Genomic DNA, 21,567 nt, shown 5'->3' with positions numbered 1-21,567 from the left:
ACAAACAACTAGAAGAATTAAAAAACAGAGATGAACAATACAGTAACTGAAATGAAAAACACACTAGATGGAATCAAGAGCAGAATAACTGAGGCAGAAGAAAGGATAAGTGACCTGGAAGACAGAATGCTGGAATTCACCGATGTGGAACAAAATAAAGAGAATGAAAAGAAATGAAGACAGCCTAAGAGACCTCTGGGACAATATTAAATGCACCAACATTGGCATTATATGGGTCCCAGAAGGAGAGGAGAGAGCGAAAGGACCCGAGAAAATATATGAAGAGATAACAGTCGAAACCTTCCCTAACATGAGAAAGGAAATAGCCACCCAAGTCCAGGAAACTCAGAGTCCCAGGCAATATAAACCCAGGCAATATAAACCCAAGGGGCAATATAAACCCAAGGCAATATACACGCCAAGACACACAGTAATCAAATAGACAAAAATTAAAGACAAAGAAAAATTATTAAAAGCAACAAGGGAAAAACAACAAATAACATACAAGGAAACTCCCATATTGTTAACAGCTGATTTCTCAGCAGAAACTCTACAAGCCAGAAGGGGGTGGCACAATATATTTAAAGTGATGAAAGGGAAGAACCTACAACCAAGATTACTCTACCTGGCAAGGATCTAATTCAGATTCAACGGAGAAATCAAAAGCTCTACAGACAAGCAAAAGCAAAGAGAATTCAGCACCACGTAACCAGCTCTACAACAACTGCTAAAGGAACTTCTCTAGAGACACAAGAGAAGAAAATGACCTACAAAAAACAAACCCAAAACAAATAAGAAAATAGTAATAGGAACATACATATCGATAATTACCTTAAATATGAATGGATTAAGTGCTCCAACCAAAAGACACAGGCTTGCTGAATGGATAGAAAAACAAGACCCACATATATACTGTCTACAATAGACCCACTTCAGACCTAGGGACACATACAGACTGAAAGTGAGGGGATGGAAAAGATATTCCATGCAAATGGAAATCAAAAGAAAGCTGTAGTAGCAATACTCGTATCAGATAAAATAGACTTTAAAATAAAGAATGTTACAAGAGACAAGGAAGGACACTATATAATGATCAAGCGATCAATCCAAGAAGAAGATAGGACAATTATAAATATATATGCACCCAACATAGGAGGAGCACCTCAATACATAAGGTAAATGCTAACAGCTATAAAAGAGGATATCGACAGTAACACAATAATAGAGGGACTTTAACACCTCACTTACACCAATGGACAGGTCATCCAGACAGAAAATTAATAAGGAAACCAAGCTTTAAATGACACACTAGACCAGATAGATTTAATTGATATTTATAGGACATTCCATCCAAAAACAACGCATTACACTTTCTTCTCAAGTACACACAGAACATTCCCCAGGATAGATCACATCTTGGGTCACAAATCAAACCTCAGTAAATTTAGGAGAACTGATATCATATCAAGCATCTTTTCTGACCACAATGCTATGAGACTAGAAATGAATTACAGGGGAAAAAACGTAAAAAACACAAACACATGGAGGCTAAGCAATACGTTACTAAAAAATCAAGAGATCACTGAAGAAATCAAAGAGGAAATAAAAAAATACCTAGAGACAAATGACAATGAAACCACAATGATCCAAAACCTATGGGATGCAGCAAAAGCAGTTCTAAGAGGGAAGTTTATAGCTATACAAGCCTACCTCAAGAAACAAGAAAAATCTCAAATAAACAATCTAACCTGACACCTAAAGGAACTAGAGAAAGAAGAATAAACAAAACCCAAACGTAGCAGAAGGAAAGAAATCATAAAGATCAGAGCAGAAATAAATGAAATAGAAACAAAGAAAACAGTAGCAAAGATCAAGAAAACCAAAAGCTGGTTCTTTGAGAAGACAAGCAAAATTGATAAGCCATTACCCAGACTCATCAAGAAAAAGAGGGAGAGGACTCAAATCAATAAAATTAGAAATGAAAAAAGAAAAGTTACAACAGACACCGCAGAAATACAAAGCATCCTAAGAGACTACTACAAGCAACTCTATGCCAATAAAATGGACAACCTGGAAAAAATGGACAAATTCTTAGAAAGGTATAACCTTCCAAGACTGAACCAGGAAGAAATTGAAAATATGAAGAGACCAATCACAAGTAATGAAATTGAAACTGTGATTAAAAATCTTCCAACAAACAAAAGTCCAGGACCAGATGGCTTCACAGGTGAATTCTATCAAACATTTAGAGAAGAGCTAATAACACCCATCCTTCTCAAACTCTTCCAAAAAATTGCAGAGGAAGGAACACTCCCAAACTCGTTCTATGAGGCCACCATCACCCTGATACCCAAACCAGACATTACAAAAAAAAAGAAAATTGAAGACCAATATCACTTATGACTACAGATGCAAAAATCCTCAACAAAATACTAGCAAACAGAATCCAACAACACATTAAAAGGATCATACACCATGATCAAGAGGGATGTATCCCAGGGATGCAAGGATTCTTCAACATATGCAAATCAATTTGATACACCATATTAACAAACTGAAGAATAAAAACCATATGATCATCTCAATAGATGCAGAAAAAGCTTTTGACAAAATTCAACACCTATTTATGATAAAAACTCTCCAGAAAGTGGGCACAGAGGGAACCTACATCAACATAATAAAGGCCATATACAACAAACCCACAGCAAATGGAGAAAAACTAAAAGCATTTCCTCTAAGATCATGAACAAGACAAGATGTCCACTCTCACCATTACTATTCAACATAGTTTTGGAAGTCCTACCCACGGCAATCAGAGAAGAAAAAGAAATAAAAGAAATACAAATTGGAAAAGAAGAAAAGTAAAACTGTCACTGTTTGCAGATGACATGATACTATACATAGAGAATCCTAAAGATGCTACCAGAAAAATACTAGAGCTAATCAATGAATTTGGTAAAGTTGCAGGATACAAAATTAATGCACAGAAATCTCTTGCATTCCTATACACTAATGATGAAAAATCTGAGAGAGAAATTAAGGAAACACTCCCATTTACCACTGCAACAAAAAGAATAAAATACCTAGGAATAAACCTACCTAAGGAGACAAAAGACCTGTATGCAGAAAACTATAAAACACTGATGAAAGAAATTAAAGATGATACCAACAGATGGAGAGATATACCATGTTCTTGGATTGGAAGAATCAATATTGTGAAAATGACTATACTACCCAAAGCAATCTACAGATTCAATGCAACCCCTATCAAATTACTAATGGCATTTTTTACAGAACTAGAACAAAAAAATCTTAAAATTTGTATGGAGACACAAAAGACTCCAAATAGCCAAAGGAGTCTTGAGGGAAAAAAACAGAGCTGGAGGAATCAGACTACCTGACTTCAGACTATACTACAAAGCTACAGTAATCAAGACAGTATGGTAGTGGCACAAAAACAGAAACATAGATCAATGGAACAAGATACAAAGCGCAGAGATAAACCCATGCACCTATGGTCAACTAATCTATGACAAAGGAGGCAAGGATATACACTGGAGAAAAGACAGTCTCTTCAATAAGTGGTGCTGGGAAAACTGGACAGCTACATGTAAAAGAATGAAATTGAAACACTCCCTAACACCATACACAAAAATAAACTCAAAACGGATTAGGGACCTAAATGTAAGACTGGACACTATAAAACTCTTAGAGGAAAACATACGAAGAACACTCTTTGACACAAATCACAGCAAGATATTTTTTGACCCACTTCCTAGAATAATGGAAATAAAAACAAAAATAAACAAATGGGACCTACTGAAACTTCAAAGCTTTTGCACAGCAAAGGAAACTATAAACAAGACGAAAAGACAACCCTCAGAATGGGAGAAAATATTTGCAAACGAATCAACAGACAAAGGATTACTCTCCAAAATATAAAACCGGCTCATGCAGCTGTATACTAAAAAAAACAAACAACCCAATGCAAAAATGGGCAGAAGACCTAAACAGACATTTCTCCAAAGAAGACATACAGATGGCCCAGAAGCACATGAAAAGCTGCTCAACATCACTAGTTATTAGAGAAATGCAAATCAAAATTACAATGAGGTATCACCTCACACCAGTTAGAATGGGCATCATCAGAAAATCTACAAACAGCAAACGCTGGAGAGGGTGTGGAGAAAAGGGAACCCTCTTGCACTGTTCGTGGGAACATAAATTGATACAGCCACTATGGAGTATGGAGGCTCCTTAAAAAACTAAAAATAGAACTACCATACAACCCAGCAATCCCACTACTGGGCATATACCCTGAGAAAACCATAATTCAAAAAGACACATGCACCCCAATGTTCACTGCAGCACTATTTACAATAGCCAGGTCATGGACGCAACCTAAATGCCCATCGACAGACGAATGGATAAAGAAGATGTGGTACATATATACAGTGGAATATTACTCAGCCATAAAAAGGAACGAAACTGAGTCATTTGTAGAGACCTGGATGGACCTATAGTCTGTCATACAGAGTGAAGTAAGTCAGAAAGAGAAAAAACAAATATCGTTTATTAACGCTTATATGTGGAATCTAGAAAAATGGTACAAATGGACCAGTTTGCAAGGGAGAAACTGAGACACAGATGTAGAGAACAAACGTATGGACATCAAGGGGGGAAAGTGGGGAGGGTGTGTGTGTGCGGTGGTGTGATGAATTGGGAGATTGGGATTGACGTATGTACACTAATATGTATAAAATAGATAGCTAATAAGAACCTGCTGTATAAGAAAAGTAAAATAAAATTTAAAAAAAAAAGGAATATTTCAGAGGTGGGCTGTGCACTTTCAACAGGATGCTGGTAACATTCCGTATTCATTTATCAGCAGGAATACTTCCATAAAGAGAAATTTCCCCTCGACAACTATTTGGTTACTCTGAGATATGCTCATATGAAAGGCAGAATAAAACATTTGATTATTTCTCTTTATTCACCAGTTTCAAAAATAATGGTTTGGTTTCCTAAAGCTGCTAAAGGTTTCTTTTTTGTATGTTTCCACGCATTCCTATGACTCATAGGAATATCTGAAGTTTTTAACCCATTGCAGTATTTGTCCTCCCTGATGCTGAAATCATCCTATTTCCAGGGAGAGCCTATTTACCTTGGCTCTGGAACGCTTCAGTCCAAACCCCAGTGCTCCTTAGTAGCTTCTTTGCTTTCTAGTTCAACCTGATGCTCCAGGCTCTTCTTGTCCATTTCCTGACCCAGACTTGGAATCAGCAGGTCTCTAAACACCACTGGTATTTAGAGACTGAGCACTAAGGGTCAGTCATCATTTCTAGCCCTTTGAGTGGACAAGGCTAGGAAATAGGTATTTTTGTGAAAAGAAAAGAAACATCTAAAGTTCACATTCATAATCAAACTTAAATTCAGGGGACTTCCTTCGTGGCTCAGTGGTTAAGAATCCGCCTGCCAATGCAGGGGACACGGGTTCGAGCCCTGGTCTGGGAAGATCCCACATGCCACGGAGCAACTAAGGCCGTGCGCCACAACTACTGAGCCTGCGCTCTAGAGCCCGCGAGCCACAACTACTGAGACTGCGCGCCTAGAGCCCGCGCACCGCAACGAAGAGAAGCCCCTTCTCACCACAACAAGAGGAAGCCCGCGCACCACATCAAAGACCCAACACAGCCAAAAATAAATAAATAAATGAATTTATTTTTTAAAAAAAACCCTTAAATTCGGGACTACAGGATTTTTAATTACCCTCCTGTCTTTATGTTTCTTTTTCAATTCTCAAAATACCAACAGAGTTACTCATTTGCTTTATCACCAAGTCAATGAAATAACAATACCAGTGCCAGAATTAACAAAATTACTGAAAATAATTTCAGGTTTTTTTTTTTTTTAACTTTCTGTTCTGAAGGGTATTCCACTAGAAATGTACACAGTCAAATTACTGCGTTTTAAAGTTACCTGGAAGAATTTCTCTGCGTGGCAATGCCACCTTCTAGGAAAATAGGTTTGCTTTTTTTACATGTTACTTGATTTTTAGGGATTGCTCCTTAAAATTTAATTCTCTTTTAAATTATGTAAAATATTTAAATGGCTCCCAAACTACATCTAAAAATATATATATTCAAGAAAGTCTAGCTTCTATCACTACGTTTTGTATCCTATTCCCTCTAACACTCTTTAATTATTTTTATCCTGCCATTGTCTTAACTATAAGGATATACATCCACATGTATACATAGGTATGTGTATGTATACACAGATGCGTATATAAACATATATGTGTGTGTATATACACATTATGTATAAATATATTTCAACTCCTTCTTAAACAGAAACATGATATACAGACTTTTCTTATTTCACTTTGAGTCACGCTGATTAACACACACACACCCACAACGTATATAATCTTTCTCTATGTGGTCACGCGGTCTATTTGTTCTCTCTTTTGGGTATCTCTTTCAGTATTTTAAAAGTTGGCGTTTTTGTTCTCATGGTTATGTTTACACTAATACTTCTTACAATAACCCGGTCTCCACTCTGGCTACTGTCTGTTGGTTCCCTACTCTAAGCAAGATTAGTATTAGGTGGTCACCTCTTCTGTCTCTAGCCTTTCCCTCTCCCTCAAAATCTAATCTGCAATAGCATCCTTTCCCTCCCAGTTAATACTGATAAGGCAACAACTAAGGACAGTCTCCTTTTCATATGCCCTCCCCTCTCCTTCCGTTTTCTGATAGGCTGTATCTACACGGGCAGAAGACAGAGCCACCGCATGTGACCTGGTTGGCTCTCTCCCTTATAGCCATTGTTTAGCCTTAAATTACACGTTATAGTAAGTGAATTTGTACTGTCACCTCTCTAACAGCCCATTAATGACAATAATTAATTTAAACAACAAATAGGCCCATCTGGTATGTGCTTGTTTTTATGCTGATATTTTTGGCTAAGGTATACGGTTGACACCTACTACAAAAGGAAGACTATAGGGCTTCCCTGGTGGAGCAGTGGTTGAGAGTCCGCCTGCCAATGCAGGGGACACGGATTCGTGCCCGGGTCCGGGAAGATCCCACATGCCGCGGAGCGGCTGGGCCCATGAGCCAAGGCCACTGAGCTTGCGTGTCCGGAGCCTGTGCTCCGCAACGGGAGAGGCCACAGCAGTGAGAGGCCCGCGTACCGCAAAAAAAAAAAAAAAAAAAAAGGAAGACTATAAACCAACATCTGTTTATTTGTTATATGAATATTATTTCTGGGGTGAAAATTCTCAGAGCAAAGCACAGCACCAATGAAGCTTGGTTTCTGATGTATACCACCCCATAAAATTACATATACAGTTGATTTTTCTCAAGTTGAAATTAATAACAAGTGCTCAGGTAATGTGCTTCAAGACAGTGCCTGGCACTAAATGCTTCAAAATGTTAGCAATTGTTCATAATGTTAGTACAGTCACTGTAATATTTACATTAAAGATGTAACGACAGTATCAGAGAGGAAATGAGAGGCCGATGTAATATTTAAAATTTTCTTTCCATCACAAAATGGTCAGTCCCACAAGTTTCTTTTCTCACAAGTTTTAAAACCGTTATCATACATACGTGAACCTATTACATGCCATGTGGGATCGACTTCTTCCTGATATTTAATACGACAGCTACTCTTACAACCTAACAAAAATGAGATCAGATGTCAAATGAAATTCTTGTCTGTCCTGCCTTTTAAGAGACTTTATCTTTTTTTTTTCTTCCGGTATGCGGGCCTCTCACTGTTGCGGCCTCTCCCGTTGCGGAGCATAGGCTCCGGACGCGCAGGCTCAGTGGCCATGGCTCACGGGCCCAGCCGCTCCGCGGCATGTGGGATCCTCCCGGACCGGAGCACGAACCCGTGTCCCCTGCATCGGCAGGTGGACTCTCAACCACTGCGCCACCAGGGAAGCCCAGGACTTTATCTTTTTATCAGTACAACTCACATTCAGACGCAGCAGTAAGAACCCTCACACCTCCTATAACTACTGTACTTATTTTAACAAATTTTTTTGCCTCAATTTTAATCAACATTTCCTCCATTTTTTCCCTATTTCTCTAACACCTATTTTTCTTTCTCAGTTCAAGTATCAGCCCCGCTTCTGAAGATTTCCCTCCCAGCTCAGCTGGGAGTTATCTCCGCTTCTGAGATTTCAATCACTTTGTGCTTATTTTATCATAATAATTTCACCATTACAATTTGTTCTCCGCAGACTGTAAATTCCTGAAGGTAGAGACTGTTTCGTATCTATTTTTGCGTATCCGGTGTGACAGACAGCTCTGGATCCATCCCCCTCCTCTCCACACCCAAATACCACGTGGTGGTAAACCTGGCGTAACAGACACAGCTAGCCGTTGCCCCCCTGCTGTCCTTTCTGCTGCATGAAGTGCACGCGCCATGGCTGGGCTCCCACAGCTACCCTGTGAGCGTGAGCCTGGGGTGAGGGCACCACGGCAGTGAGGAAGAAGGAAAAGCTGGAGGAAGAGCTGATGTCCTAGGGCTGCCACACCTGCCCCAGGCTCTGGCTGCCATGAGAGGAAAGTAAGCACTTAGGAAAGCCACTCTCCTCAGGTGTCTGTCACTAGTGACCAAACACCTTCCTTATGATACACCAAGGTATTCAGGAACCAGTCAATAAAGCAGTCAGAGACTGAAGTTTGCTGAAGATGAGTTCGTGCAGGACTGCACAGCCCCTAAGCATTTCATAAACGCTGACCTGCACGGCCTCCCCTCTGTCCCACACGAGAGAGGCCCCAGCGTCTCTGCAGCTGGAAAGATAACAGTGCAGAAGATCATGCCTTTACTCGCTGACACAACCAGACAGGCTCACTGGAGGGGCCCTGCCAGGATCTCTGTTCATAGTATTTACTGGAATCGGGGGGAATAAAAGAGCTGTGTGCAGTTGGGAGCAGGAGAGTCAACTGTCCTGAAATACTAACAATCACAAAAAGAGAGCTTAAAATATTATAATAGAAGGTCGATAATTTAAGTAATGCTGCCACCGTGTGGCACTTATTGCCTTCTTTTAGAAAGGAAATTTTATAAAGAAAAGGATTATCGTTGCCGTGTGTGTTAACTTTTAAAAATATATAAACTATAAACGAGTTTCCTTTTAAATGCTAGCCAGTTTTTCTTCAAGTGAACCACATTTAAGTGACCTAGAGAAGACAAAACTTAAGGACCTACTGTGTGGCACATGGAACCATATACAATATCATGTAATAACCTGTAATGGAAAAGAATCTAAAAAAGAATATACATATATATGTATGAGTATGCGTGTATATATATACCTGAATCACTCTGCTGTACACCTGAAACATTGTAAATCAACTGTACTTCAATTTTTAAAAAAAAGACAAAACTTGTAGGAAGCCCTGACAGCTCTGCCTCCCCGTTCCTCCGGTCCAGCCGTGTGACGCTGGGGAAAGACCACTTTTAGTAAATAGAGGATGTTTTTATTTGGGCCAAGATAGAAAAGAATGGTAAGTAATGCACATATCTATTCAAATCTAAATCTCTAAAATGCTTTCAGCTTTTCTCTCATAATTTGAGGGGAAAGGTTAGTGTGTAACAGACAGAAAAGGTACCCGAGCCTGACATACAGGAAAGCTTCCAGGAGACACTAAAAAAGACGGACTGGGGAGGTGACTGCGTGAAAGGACGGCATCAAGTACTTTTCTAGAAGAGGAGTCATGTGACCAATTAGCTGGAGAGAGCGCAAACACAGCTGATGAAATATTTTTGAGCCCTTCAGAGACCATTCTTCAGTGACTACATGAGCCTGCCCGGCTGCATAAAGGCTGGGCCCGTCTGTCTTACTCAGGGATACAGCACTGGTTCCTGACATGAGGTCTCACACAAAATAAGTGCTGAAGACATTTTGTTTCACTTTCTATAATAAGCTTACATCTGTCATACCCAGTGTGAAAATTTTATTCTTTAGTAAACATTTTCCTGAGATGTCTATACCACTTGCTTAACAAATCGCTGTTTTCCCTAAAGATATCAAAAACGGAACCGAAACTCAAAGTATTGCAAATTCTGAATACAATTTTAATTTGATTTTACTTGCTCCCATCTTTCTCTTAATAATAAGTTACCAACACCTGCCTAACATCGACATACCACGGAATTTAAACAATGATACATTACTTAATCCTCACAAAAACTCTGCAGTATGTATTATTGTTCCCGTTTTAAGAAAGAGGAAACTAGGCCTTAATAAAGCAAATAATCACAGCTAGGAAGAGGGATACCAGGATTTGAGCCCAGATACGTCACAGGTCCAGCTCCAAGGCCCATGTTCTTTTATGCTTCAGCACAGCCCTGTCTCCAAAGAGACCCTGGAGGGCTGAAAAACGCGGAACCCAGGTAACTGCTCTCCTCTCAAGCACATGCCCGTCTTCTCTCGGCCCCAGTTAACAGAGGTGTTGGCTTCAAAAGGGAGTGAGCTCTTCAATATAACATATTCCGCAGCATAAATGAAATAACACTTCTTTCATCATCCATTCAAGACTCAGTCTTGCTTGTACAGCCCTTTCACAGGAACCACCTACATTATCTAATGAGCACTCAGCCACTAATCAGCTGTGTGACCTTCCACACATTTCTTTCCATCTCTGGGCTCAGTGAAGGGGGGATGGGGGGGTGGGGTTAGATTAGAGAAGCCATCTTAATTCCAAAATTCTATGCTTCTTTTAATATAAAGTAGGCCTTTAGAGATACATTTACAAACTTTTTAAAAATAAAAGCTATTTAGCATTTCAAATTAACCAGATTGGCCAAAAAAAAAAAGATGACTTATGAAAGGATGTTGGAAAAGCCAGGTCTTAGGCCAAGCTCTGTTAATTGTGCTTTTGAATCATATTAAGTACCTACCCTACAATGCACAAGACATTCTTTCAGGCACTTTGAACACAACAGAGCATAAGAAAGGTAAGTGTCTATATTCTAGGAAGGACAACGGGCAATAACTAAGCAAAAAGTAAGGAAAATATAGGTAGTAATAAGAGCTCATGGAAGGCAGAATTCAAGATGGTCCCTGAGAGCACCACCCCTAGGATATACACACCTCTCAGTTATTCAGTCAAACCCTAACCGAGGTGCTGCTGTATAGATATTCTGCAGGTTTACTTAAAGCCCCAAATCAGCTGACTTTAAGAAAAGGAGATTATCCCTAGAGGGCCTGACTCCATCAGGTGAGTCCTTAACAGGGATGGGACTCTTCTCGGTAAGAGAGGTTTAAAGCATGAAAGGCAGACTTCACTTATGTCTTTGAAGAAGGAAGGGGCCGTGTGGCAGGGTATATGGGTGGCCTCTAGGAGCTGAGAGCGGCCCCGGCCGACAGCAAGCAAGGAAATGGGAACTTCGTCTACCTGGGCAAGGAACTGAGTCCTGCCAAAATCCTGCAAGTCAGAAAGAGGACCCTGAACACCAAATAAGAATGGCGCCTGGACAGCTCCTTGATTTTAACCGTGTCAGACCATGAGCAGAGTACCCAGCGTGCTGTGCCCAGACTTTATTCCCACTACTTTATTCTCACTATTCAATTGTTAATAATCTTTACATAGCATGATAAGGGAATAGTCTATGGTTAATTTTCTGTCTGGGGGATAATTATTCTTACTCTACAACAGCAATAGTAATGATGACAAAGATAACTAACAGTTATTCCTAGGTACCAGAAAATATTCTAAGATACACACACCTTTAATCGTCACAATAACTCCATGAAGCAGATATTACACAGATTTTAAGTCTCTTGAACCCAGAAATGGTGTCTAATGCTGCAGCTCTGTTTCTCTTTTGAGTGCTCTGTACCACAGGCTTTCTGTACTTTTAAAGTGTTTATGGAAAGGTTCTCTCCTTTTAGCAGGTTTAGACTTCCTGCTTGGTTGGAGTCTCATTTGAAAATAAAACCCCAGGAATTCTCTGACGGTCCAATGGTTAGGACTTGGTGCTCTCACTGCCAGGGGGTTCAATCACGGGTCGGGGAACTAAGATCCTGCAAGCCGCGAGGCCAAAAAAGAAAGAAAAAGAAAACCCCAACTTCCACAAAATCACAAAACTGATTGTGTAACGTCATTTACCATCTACCCAACAGGAGCTTGGGATGTTACTATTCAACACACAGTGAACCAATTATACATGTGCAAAATCACAGTCAAACGAAACAGAATGGCAGGCTAGTGCATCAGGACTGTTGGGACATAGCACACGAGGTGGGGTGGGAGACGGTAAAGCTAGAAAGATAGGAGCCGGGTCATAGAAGGATGCCGGGCTTTGTCCTGTAGACAGAAAATGATATCAAAGGTTTTGAAAAAGTTAATGTCAGAGCGCTCTGGCAGCAGGGTGAAGACTGGATTTGACTGGGTTGATAAAGCAGGCATACCAATCAGAATGGACAGAGATTTGTTAGGTAGCATTTGGAAGGCTTGATCATTGAATGTAACCTAAAGGGGAGGGAATAGCCAAGGGCGATTCTCACGTTTTAACTTGAGTGCTTTCAGTAGATGCTGCTGCCCCAAATGAGAAAAAAAAAATATAGAAAATGGGTCTGCAAAACTGACCCATTCATCTGTAAAATCATTTTTTATGATTTTTTTTATCATTTTATCTCATTTTATACCTGAAAACCTGAGTTCAACAGACAGTAAACACCCCAGAGCAGGCACCAGAACTGGAGCCCAAGGCACCTGCTGCCTACTCTCGTGCTCCCTCCATTCATGTCAATGCCTCTGAATGCTTTGTACATTTTATGAACACATGAACAGAAATCATAGATTTTAAAACTAGGAAATTTCCCTTCCGTATATTAACACACTAACAATTAGGGCAGTCTTTTTACAAAATAGGTTTCAAATACTCACTTCAAATTCTTTCACAAAATAACGGGTTTCACCTTGGATAACTGGTCTGTGATCTAACAGCCTTGAATGAATTTCTCCGAGATCTGTAAAGACAAAATGAAACTCACGGTCAATCCACGCTAAGTGGCACAATCTCTAGCTTGTTTTACTCTTCCTGTCCCCATAAACGTATGAAGGTTAAAATCCAGTTCAGACTATGGATTATCCAGTCAGTAAATTGGTAAAGTACTTTTGAGAGCAATTTGGCGATATCTAATAAAGTCGAAGACGTATACCTAGCAATTTCATGCCCAAGTATGTGCCCTAGAAAAACTCTTAAACAAAGGAAAGAGAAATGCATAATGTTTACTACAGCATGAATATAATGTCAAAAAAAAAGGGGGGAACGACCTAACATACTCATAGGATGGATATTACAAATCAGTGAGTGAAAATGAATACAGTGGGGTTACATTTATTAACAAGGATAAATCCCATAAATAAAATGTTAAGCAAAAAAGCAACTTTCAGAAGGATAAAGCCATTTATATAAACTTTCAAAATATGCAAAATCACTTCCTGTTGGGACATATACAGAAGCCATAAAGCTATAAAGAAATGCACGAGAACGATAAACACCAAATTCAAGACAGCGGTTACCTTAGAGGAGGGAGGGCCGTGCAATGAGAGCAAAGGGCACGATGGGGCTCTTTATGTGTGTTTATTAATATGGGTGGTGAGTGTTCACTGTAAGTCACTATAAGTCATAATTAAGGAAAAAAAGTTCTGAATTTTAACTGTTTTTGGTGAGTCATCCCGGGGTATATTCTGCTCTCATACCACATACCATATTGTCCTGAAATTTCCTCTCTACTCCAGTGAGTATCTCAGAGACCAAATTGTTTGTATCATCCACAGAGGGTTAACATACATTTTTCTATATGACTGAGAAGCCATTACGCTGATCTTGGGATATCTGTGTCTGTGACCTGATGTAATGGGAATTTTCTTAGTCTTTGGAGAATTCAATTCTGTTCAGAAGTGGATAATCACCACTTCTGAAACCCTGACTGCACTCCAGAACTTAAGATGTGGAGATGAGGGGAAAAAAGATTCTGAAACACACACAACCACAGAAATTAAGCTGGTTTTGTAATAACATTAAAACAACAAAACAAACACATTATAATAATTCAGAGTTGCAAGTATCCCAAGGATTACAAACAAATTCTCTCAGTTTAATAATGTAAAGGTAAGCCACATATTTCCCCATAAACTCAATCCTAGCCCTGCTACAGGCAAAGCACTCTTTTGTTGTTTGTTAACAAGACAAAAGATATAATCCTTTGTTCTCCAAAGTGCATACTCTAACGTGGGAGTTAGACAATCTCTTCACACAAAAGACAGAAATAAGCACTTCAACAGACGATGAGACAAGAAAAAACACAGTAAACTGCAGATCTCTCATTATCTAATGAAGTTCTGGCCCTGAATTTGCAGACCTTTAATGTAGTATGTGGATCTCTTTGCCCATCATAAGGAACAATTTACTACAGAGTAAATTTTTCTGATAACACCCACATCGTCACCATTGTCACCTCACTGCTTCTCAAATCCACCCCTTCTGTTCCATCCTTGCTTGTCTTGGACTGTTTCAACAGAGTGAGTCACACCCCTCTTCAACCCACTCCATGTACAGTCAATTCTGCTTATCTGCAGGACAGTAGGCCCTTTGTATTCTCTGATTCTGCAGTTACAAATTCACATTATAAAGTAGGCAAGTTCACAAATGGGCACCCTGCAAGATGAGGATCCACCGTACCTGCCTGAGTGTTCTATTTAAAACACAGATCTAACCACATGACTCTTGTACTTATTGTTGTTCCATAACAATATGGAACATTCAACAAGAAGTCCAATCTCCTTAAAAGGCAAGAATTCTTCTTCGGTCTGATTCCCACGTGTAGTTTCCCAAACATGCCGTGCTGACTCAGGCCTCCACACCTTTGCTCATGCTCTTCCAAACTAAGTCCAAAATATCCTTGCCCGCTTTTCTCAACTACTAACACTTTATTCTTCAAGACTCAGGTCAGACACTCCATGCCCCAGGAAGCTCCCCGTCTCCTAACAGCCAACCACAGCCCAGAAAACCTCAAAGACCTGGGGCCTAAGTATTGAAATCATTTATTTATATATTTCCCTCTCCCTAGACCCTGGCAATAAAACTCGACACGTATATTTTCACAATCGATAGTCTTCAAGTAAGATGAACTAAAAACAGATTTTCATACTGAAAATAGTAAATCGTTCCACAAAAAAACCCAAGAAGGTTCTAGACATATTTTCAATTATAACTCAATTTTGAATTAACCTGAAAAACTTCCTTTGAATTACCTTCTTTTAAAGAAAGTACTACATCTGAAACTAATATATTGTAAATCAACCGTACTTCAATTAAAAAAAAAAGTACTACATCAAAATCACAAACTTCTGTGCATCAAAGGACAAGATCAACAGAGTGAAAAGGCAACCCATTGAATGGGAGAAAATATATGCAAATCATGGCTGTAAAGTGGCTAATATCCAGAATAGAAAAAGACCTCCTATAATTCAACAACAGCAAAACACACTACCTGATTTAAAAATGGGCAAAGGACCTGAATAGACATTCCTCCAAATAAGATTTACAAACGTCTAGTAGGCACATAAAGAAGATTAACCTTAGGGAAATGCAAATCAAAACTACAAGTTACTGGGACTTCCCTGGGGGTCCAGTGGGTAAGACACCAAGCTCCCAGGGCAGGGGGCCCGGGTTCGATCCCTGGTCAGGGAACTAGATCCCATGTGCCGCAACTAAGACCTGGCGCAGCCAAAATAAATAAATAAATATTAAAAAACAAAAACAAAACTACAAGATACTACCTCACACCCACTACCAAAGAAACAGAAAATAACAGTATTGTTTAGGTTGTGGAGAAATGGGAACACCTGTGAACTGTTGGTGAGAATGTAAAACGGTTCAGCCACTATGGAAAACAGCAGAGTGGCTGCTCACAAAGTTACAAACAGATTTATCATTTGATCCAGCAATTCAGCTGTGGGTATATATCCAAAACAAATGAAAGCAAGAACTCGATATTTGTACATCCATGCTCACAAGGGCCAAAAATGGGAAGCAATCCAAGTGTCCATCCATGGGTGAATGTATACCCAAAATGGGTGGGGGTGTGTGGGTGTGTGTGGTGTGTGTGTGTGTGTGTGTGTGTGTGTGTGTGTGTGTGTGTGTGTGTGTACAATGAAATATTTGAATCACAGTCAGCTTTAAAAAGGAAGGAAATTCTGCCACATGCACGATTTTACTTATATGAAGTACCTAAAGTACCCACATTCAGAAACAGAAAGCAAAATGGTGGCTGCCAGGGGCGGGGGCGGGGGAAAGGGGAGACTGGGGAGTCCGTGTTCAATGGGTACACAGCTGCAGTCTGGGAAGATGGAATAGTTATGGAGCTGGATGGTGGTGACGGTTTCACAACAACGTGAAACGTACCAATGCCACTGAATTGTACGCTAAAATATGATTTGAGGGAAACTTTATATTCCATGTATTTTACCGTAATTAAAAAAAATTTAAGTAATAGTTCACTAAGATTGCACATGTAAACAATTATAATTAAGGGCTAACACCCATGCACTACGCCCACACTACTAACTAGATTTGAGACACCCTGAATTCTACACAAACCTGACAGATACGGTTAAAATGCAATAGGCATGAACACGAGGATGCCATTCCCTGGGCAGCGCTGAGGGGCGCCGGAATCCTACAAGGGTTTCACCACTGCAAGACGGTAGGGCTGCCGGCAGAAGCGAGGGGTTAAGAGAGGACGGAGACAAGGCGGTGCGGTATTTAACTGGCAAAGATCTTCCTGCACGAAACAGTTGTTGAGAGTTTGGAGAATCAAACCAATTCAGGTTCTGTGAGAATAAGGGCTGTAGCTAGGTTGTAACCTTCTCCCAGCTCAAAGCAGACGGAACGAGTGGACATCGGTACACGTGTTGGGGGCCTTTGGTGTTTTAAGATGCCTTCATGTTCTCTCGTTTCCACCTTGCACGACCCAGGAGCAGGCAGGGTCAGAGCGAACGACCTAGGCACACACCTCCTAAGCGGCCTGCCTGGGTGCGCGGGCTCTTCCCGACTCCCAAGCTCAGGGCGTCACACGTGGGTCGCGAGCCCGCGTCCACGGCAGCTCCACGCAGGGTCCCGGGCTGGGGGAGGGGAGAGGGCAGCCCGACTGCTCTCGGCTTTGGCTTCTACGAGGAAGCAGGAGGGGCTAGGGCGATTTGCTGTTACTGGGAAGCACCTGGCGCGGGGAAACAGGCGTCAATGCGCAGACCCCTCCCCCACCCACCCACCGCAAACGCCAGGCCGCCCGGGAGCCGGGGGTCGACCTGGGGCTCGGCCCCGGGTCAGAGGACGCCGCCTGGGAGGTGGGGCTGCGCTGGGACCACCGAGCCGAGAACCCTAGTACTCCGTACCCTTGATAATGAGGTGGGCTGGCGAGCCCGCGGTCCCCAGCGAGTCCTTCTTGCCGCCGCCGCCGCCGCCGCCGCCGCCGCCGCCCGAGGCGGCCTCACAAACCACGGGGGTCTCCGTCCCTCCGCCGCTCATCCCGGCCAGCTCCGCCCACCCGCGGCCGCGCTGCGCCTGCGCAAACCTACACAGTCCGCTTTCCCCGCGCGGGGTTTAGGCGTCATCAAAGGGCATCGGGGAAGCTGAGTCTACCCAGGGGCCGGTTCCTATAAAGCCACTATGGTGTGGCCAGGGATGTGAGTTTTAAGAAGCCGGTGCCGCCATGCTGGGTTAGGGCAGATGCTGCCGGAATAGGAAGGTGTTTGAAAGTTAGAGCTAAATTTATTCCTCCCTAAACCTGCTGGAATTTATCGTGGTTTAGAGAGGTTGGCGGAGAGGGGATCTAGTCATAGATGAATATGAATAATAGTGGTGTAAATACATCATCTATATTATTACCTGCCACCAGTATTTAATGGAGGTTGTTGACGTGCGTGCTTTGCCACATTTGCTCATCATGGCAACTGCGGGAAACAGTTTTGTCATTTCTTTCTAACAAAAGAAGAAACAGGATTAGAGATTAAGTAATTTGCCCAAATCACCTCTCAGACTCATTCATGCCCATGTAAAGAGCAAAAATGTCTGTTCTTAGCATTTGTATTTACAAAATCTCAACCAGTTGTTATAAGGGCTAAGATAAAATAAATGCATGTAATTATGGAAGGGACCATAATTTGCTAGGCTGCTTTGATTCGTAGCCATGAAGAGACAAATCTGGTGCTGACATTTGTATCTAGTGCTACAAGAGTTGATCTTGTATTCTCAACAAGTTGTTATTCCCTTCCTGGCACAGGCCTTCCCCCATAGCCTCTGCTTTAGCTCCTCTCGGAAGTACCTAGATAATAGCAATTGATGAAATTTTCCTGAGGTGTTTCGAAGATGTGAACCCACCCCCACCAAATGGAAGATGTTAACTACTTGATGACTATGAGCACGTAGCCCCAGGCCTCCCGGAGCCTAAGAACTGATAAAGTTAACCCCTGTGACACCACCCTGTTCCTTCATCAACAGCCAATCAGAGTATTGTGCACGATCTGATCGCGTATTCTGCAGACCCCTCCCCCCACCTTGCCCTTGGCCTTTAAAAATGCTTTGCCGAGGGGCTTCCCTGGTGGCGCAGTGGTTGAGAGTCCGCCTGCCGATGCAGGGGACACGGGTTCGTACCCAGGTCTGGGAAGATCCCACATGCCGAGGAGCGGCTGGGACCGTGAGCCATGGCCGCTGAGCCTGCGCATCCGGAGACTGTGCTCCGCAATGGGAGAGGCCGCAACAGTGAGAAGCCCGCATGCCGCAAAAAAAAAAAAAAAAAATGCTTTACCGAAACCCTTCAGAGTGCAGGAGGCTTTTTAGGACATGAGCCACCTTGTCTCCTTGCATGGCCTTGCGATAAACCTTTCTCTGCTCCAAACGCGGACGTTTCGTCGGGCACATGAACTTGCGTTAATATTTGTGCCTGTTCAAACGACAGACGGTGCAACTTTTCAGTGACTCCGTCATCTCCTGTGTTCACCCAGCGGTTCTTTCTAAGAATCATCTCTTAATCTCTCCCTTCTCCCTCCTCTCTTCCTGCACTGTCCTTACCCTCAAGGGTCTCTCAGTCACCAACATTTACAGTCTAGGGCCTTGTATGTGATAGGATGGAGTTAAGTGCAGCACATGTGTGGGACACCTGGGGACAGGAGGTGGCCAGCAACGACTTCCCAGAGGAGGTATATTTTGTCTTCAGACCTGAAATGTTGTGTAAGTCATGTGGGGTGCGGTGAAGATGGAACTTGGGGTTTTCTAGCACAGGAAGAACAAAGAGGCATAAAATAGATGAATTCATAAGTAGAATATAAACTTGGTTAATTGCATGTTATTGGGTCTGGCTTCTAACCTTTTATTTCCCTCGCTTTGGCATTAACCTCTAGAAAACGTAATTATTTTTAAAGCCCCCCATTATCCTCCCCACTTCTAGGCACTTTTCGTATTCAAGTTTTCTTCTGCATCTGCCAGACTAAATCTTCTCTAAGCTTAGTTTCTTTGAACTACTGAAAAACCTGGGAAGACTTGATACTGAACAGGACACTGTGGGGCTCCTGGGCACAAAATTCTATGTCCCTCATTACTCGATTACAGAAAATAGGCTTCATTCAGCCTCCATGACCTTCCCGGAGTTCCAACTAGCAGGTTCAAACAGTTGCTAATTAGGGAAGGGCGGGGATGCGGAGACAAGGGAGGAACAGTGAAAAGAAACAGTAGTGTCAGAAGTTCCTTAATGGTCCAGTGGATAGGACTCGGTGCTTTCACTTCAGTGGCCTGGGGTTCAATCCCAGGTTCCCCTGGTCTGGGAACTAAGATCCTGCAAGCCACGCAGTGTGGCCAAAAAAAAAAAAAAATAGTGCAGCCTTGGGGCACGGATACATAACAATATCTTTTCAGATACTGAAACCCCTACCAGGTGGGAGAAATTAACCATAATAAGCACGGTGACCCCAGACCGGTTAGAACCAGAAGGTTGACGATGCTGACTCCCACTTACTTCCCCACCAACCAATCAGAAGAATGTCCACGAGCTGATCACGCCCTCTTTGAATCATTACTATAAAACTTCTCACTATCCCCTCTAGATTGGGATACACAGTTCTGAGAGCAGGAGTCTGCTGTGGCCTCCTTTGCCTGGCAAAGCAATAAAGCTATTCTCTTCTACTTCACCCAAAACTCAGTCTCCAAGATTTAATTTGGTGTCGGGGTACAGAAGCCAGATTCGGCTTCAGGCTCCCTCTAGTACAGTGAGATTGATAGTCCCCCCACATTAACACGGCTGTTAAAATTGCAGATTCTGGGTTCTGCCTCCCCAGATTCTGTTTCAGTAGTTCTGGGGTAGCTGCTACCTCCCCGTAACCAATTGCCAGTTGATTATGATATAAGAATTCTGTAAGGAACGGCACCAAAAACGGAGGAGAGCTTAAACAAGCTTGATTTGGGAACGCTCCAGGGCGAGGTTCACTGGTCCGAGAGAAAGGGGCCAGAGAAGTCGCGCCCAGGTGCGGGCGCTAACAAAATGTATAGGGATGGACGCAGGGGAGGTCTTGCTGTGTGAAGCAGCCCTTTTTTGGTAATCTCTCGGGTGTTGTGGCAATGTCAGGTGTCGGTTGCATCAGCCTCAGAGCCGTTGGTTCTGCCCCTCGGGGAGCGGGAAGACCGGGGCCGAGTGGTGTGGCAATGTCAGGTGTCGGTTGCATCAGCAACTTTGGCGGGGGTTCCGTCTGGCTCCCTGGGCCCTTCCCCGGACCTGCTGGCCTTACAAATTCCAGGTGCAGTAGTTAAGACTTTGGAATCAGACAGAACTGGGTTCAAATTCTGACTGTGCCACTTGCCTGATGTTCCTTTTCTACAGAATAGCAATATCCATATTATAAAGTGATGATTAAAGAAGTTAATACCTGTAAAGTACTTAGAACAGTGCTTGGCACAGCAAATGCTCAATAAATACTATTTCAATAACCTCCTCTATCTCCTTTTAAAGCCCTGTATAATCTGTTCTTTCTCCCAATTCACCTTTATTTGCCACCACTATAATGTCTTGCACGTGTTTGGCGCTTTACAATTTATAAAATGTCATCACACATAACATACCATCTTCTCATTATTCTAGTTAGGATAAATATTAAAATACCCATTTTCAGATACAGAAGCTGAGGATCAGAGAATGTGGGAGAGTCTCTAAGATGGCTGCCATGTTTCCTCCCTTGCTGCCCATCAAGAGACGGAGTTTGTTTCCCCTCCCCTGGAGTCTGAACTGACCTTGTGACTTGCTTTGATGGGTAGAACATGGTGGGCCTTAAGTCACCTGGCAGTTTCTGCTTTTGCTCCTGTCAGGAAGTCTAGGCTGTCCTGCTGGGAAGAGGCCGTGCTGTGGAGAAGCACGGGAAGATGAGACATCCCCTGTAGAGAGGCTTTATAGGTGAGAACGGAGGCCCCGTAGCAGCCAAGTGTGAGGGAGGTCTTCTTGGGTCTTTCAGCCCAGCCATCAGCCAGCTGAACGCAGTCCCATGAACTGCAGTG

The 21,567-nt window shown here is 42.2% G+C and overlaps 2 protein-coding genes across 10 annotated transcripts in view; both read right to left on the bottom strand.

Moving 5' to 3' along the window:
* The window catches only part of BLOC1S5 (biogenesis of lysosomal organelles complex 1 subunit 5), a 103,616-nt gene extending 86,017 nt beyond the window's left edge, over positions 1 to 17,599 (bottom strand). For all 4 annotated transcript variants that reach the window (XM_060163725.1, XM_060163724.1, XM_060163723.1 and 1 more), the window contains exons 1-2: positions 17,427 to 17,599; positions 12,912 to 12,994 (exon numbers count right to left, since the gene is read on the bottom strand). In XM_060163725.1, the coding sequence (XP_060019708.1) occupies positions 12,912 to 12,994; positions 17,427 to 17,559 (216 nt within the window). In that variant the 5' untranslated portion in view covers positions 17,560 to 17,599. The remainder of the gene's footprint in view (positions 1 to 12,911; positions 12,995 to 17,426) is intronic.
* A 2,880-nt stretch (positions 17,600 to 20,479) lies between these two features.
* Positions 20,480 to 21,567, bottom strand: part of EEF1E1 (eukaryotic translation elongation factor 1 epsilon 1) — a 28,174-nt gene continuing 27,086 nt past the window's right edge. For 2 of the 6 annotated variants that reach the window (XR_009543061.1, XM_060163719.1), the window contains one exon: positions 20,480 to 20,802. Coding sequence is in view for 1 of the 6 variants with exons in the window: in XM_060163719.1 (XP_060019702.1) it covers positions 20,728 to 20,802 (75 nt within the window). In the remaining 5 variants the exon portion in view is untranslated. Of the gene's footprint in view, positions 20,894 to 21,306; positions 21,416 to 21,567 lie in introns of all 6 variants that reach the window. The other 4 variants (XR_009543057.1, XR_009543059.1, XR_009543060.1 and 1 more) reach the window with 4 other exon arrangements.

The sequence above is a fragment of the Lagenorhynchus albirostris genome, chromosome 10 (assembly GCF_949774975.1).
Source record: "Lagenorhynchus albirostris chromosome 10, mLagAlb1.1, whole genome shotgun sequence".
Classification (NCBI taxonomy): domain Eukaryota; kingdom Metazoa; phylum Chordata; class Mammalia; order Artiodactyla; family Delphinidae; genus Lagenorhynchus; species Lagenorhynchus albirostris.
The sequence above is the reverse complement of the archived record's forward strand: the minus strand, read 5'-3'. Positions and strand labels throughout refer to the sequence as shown.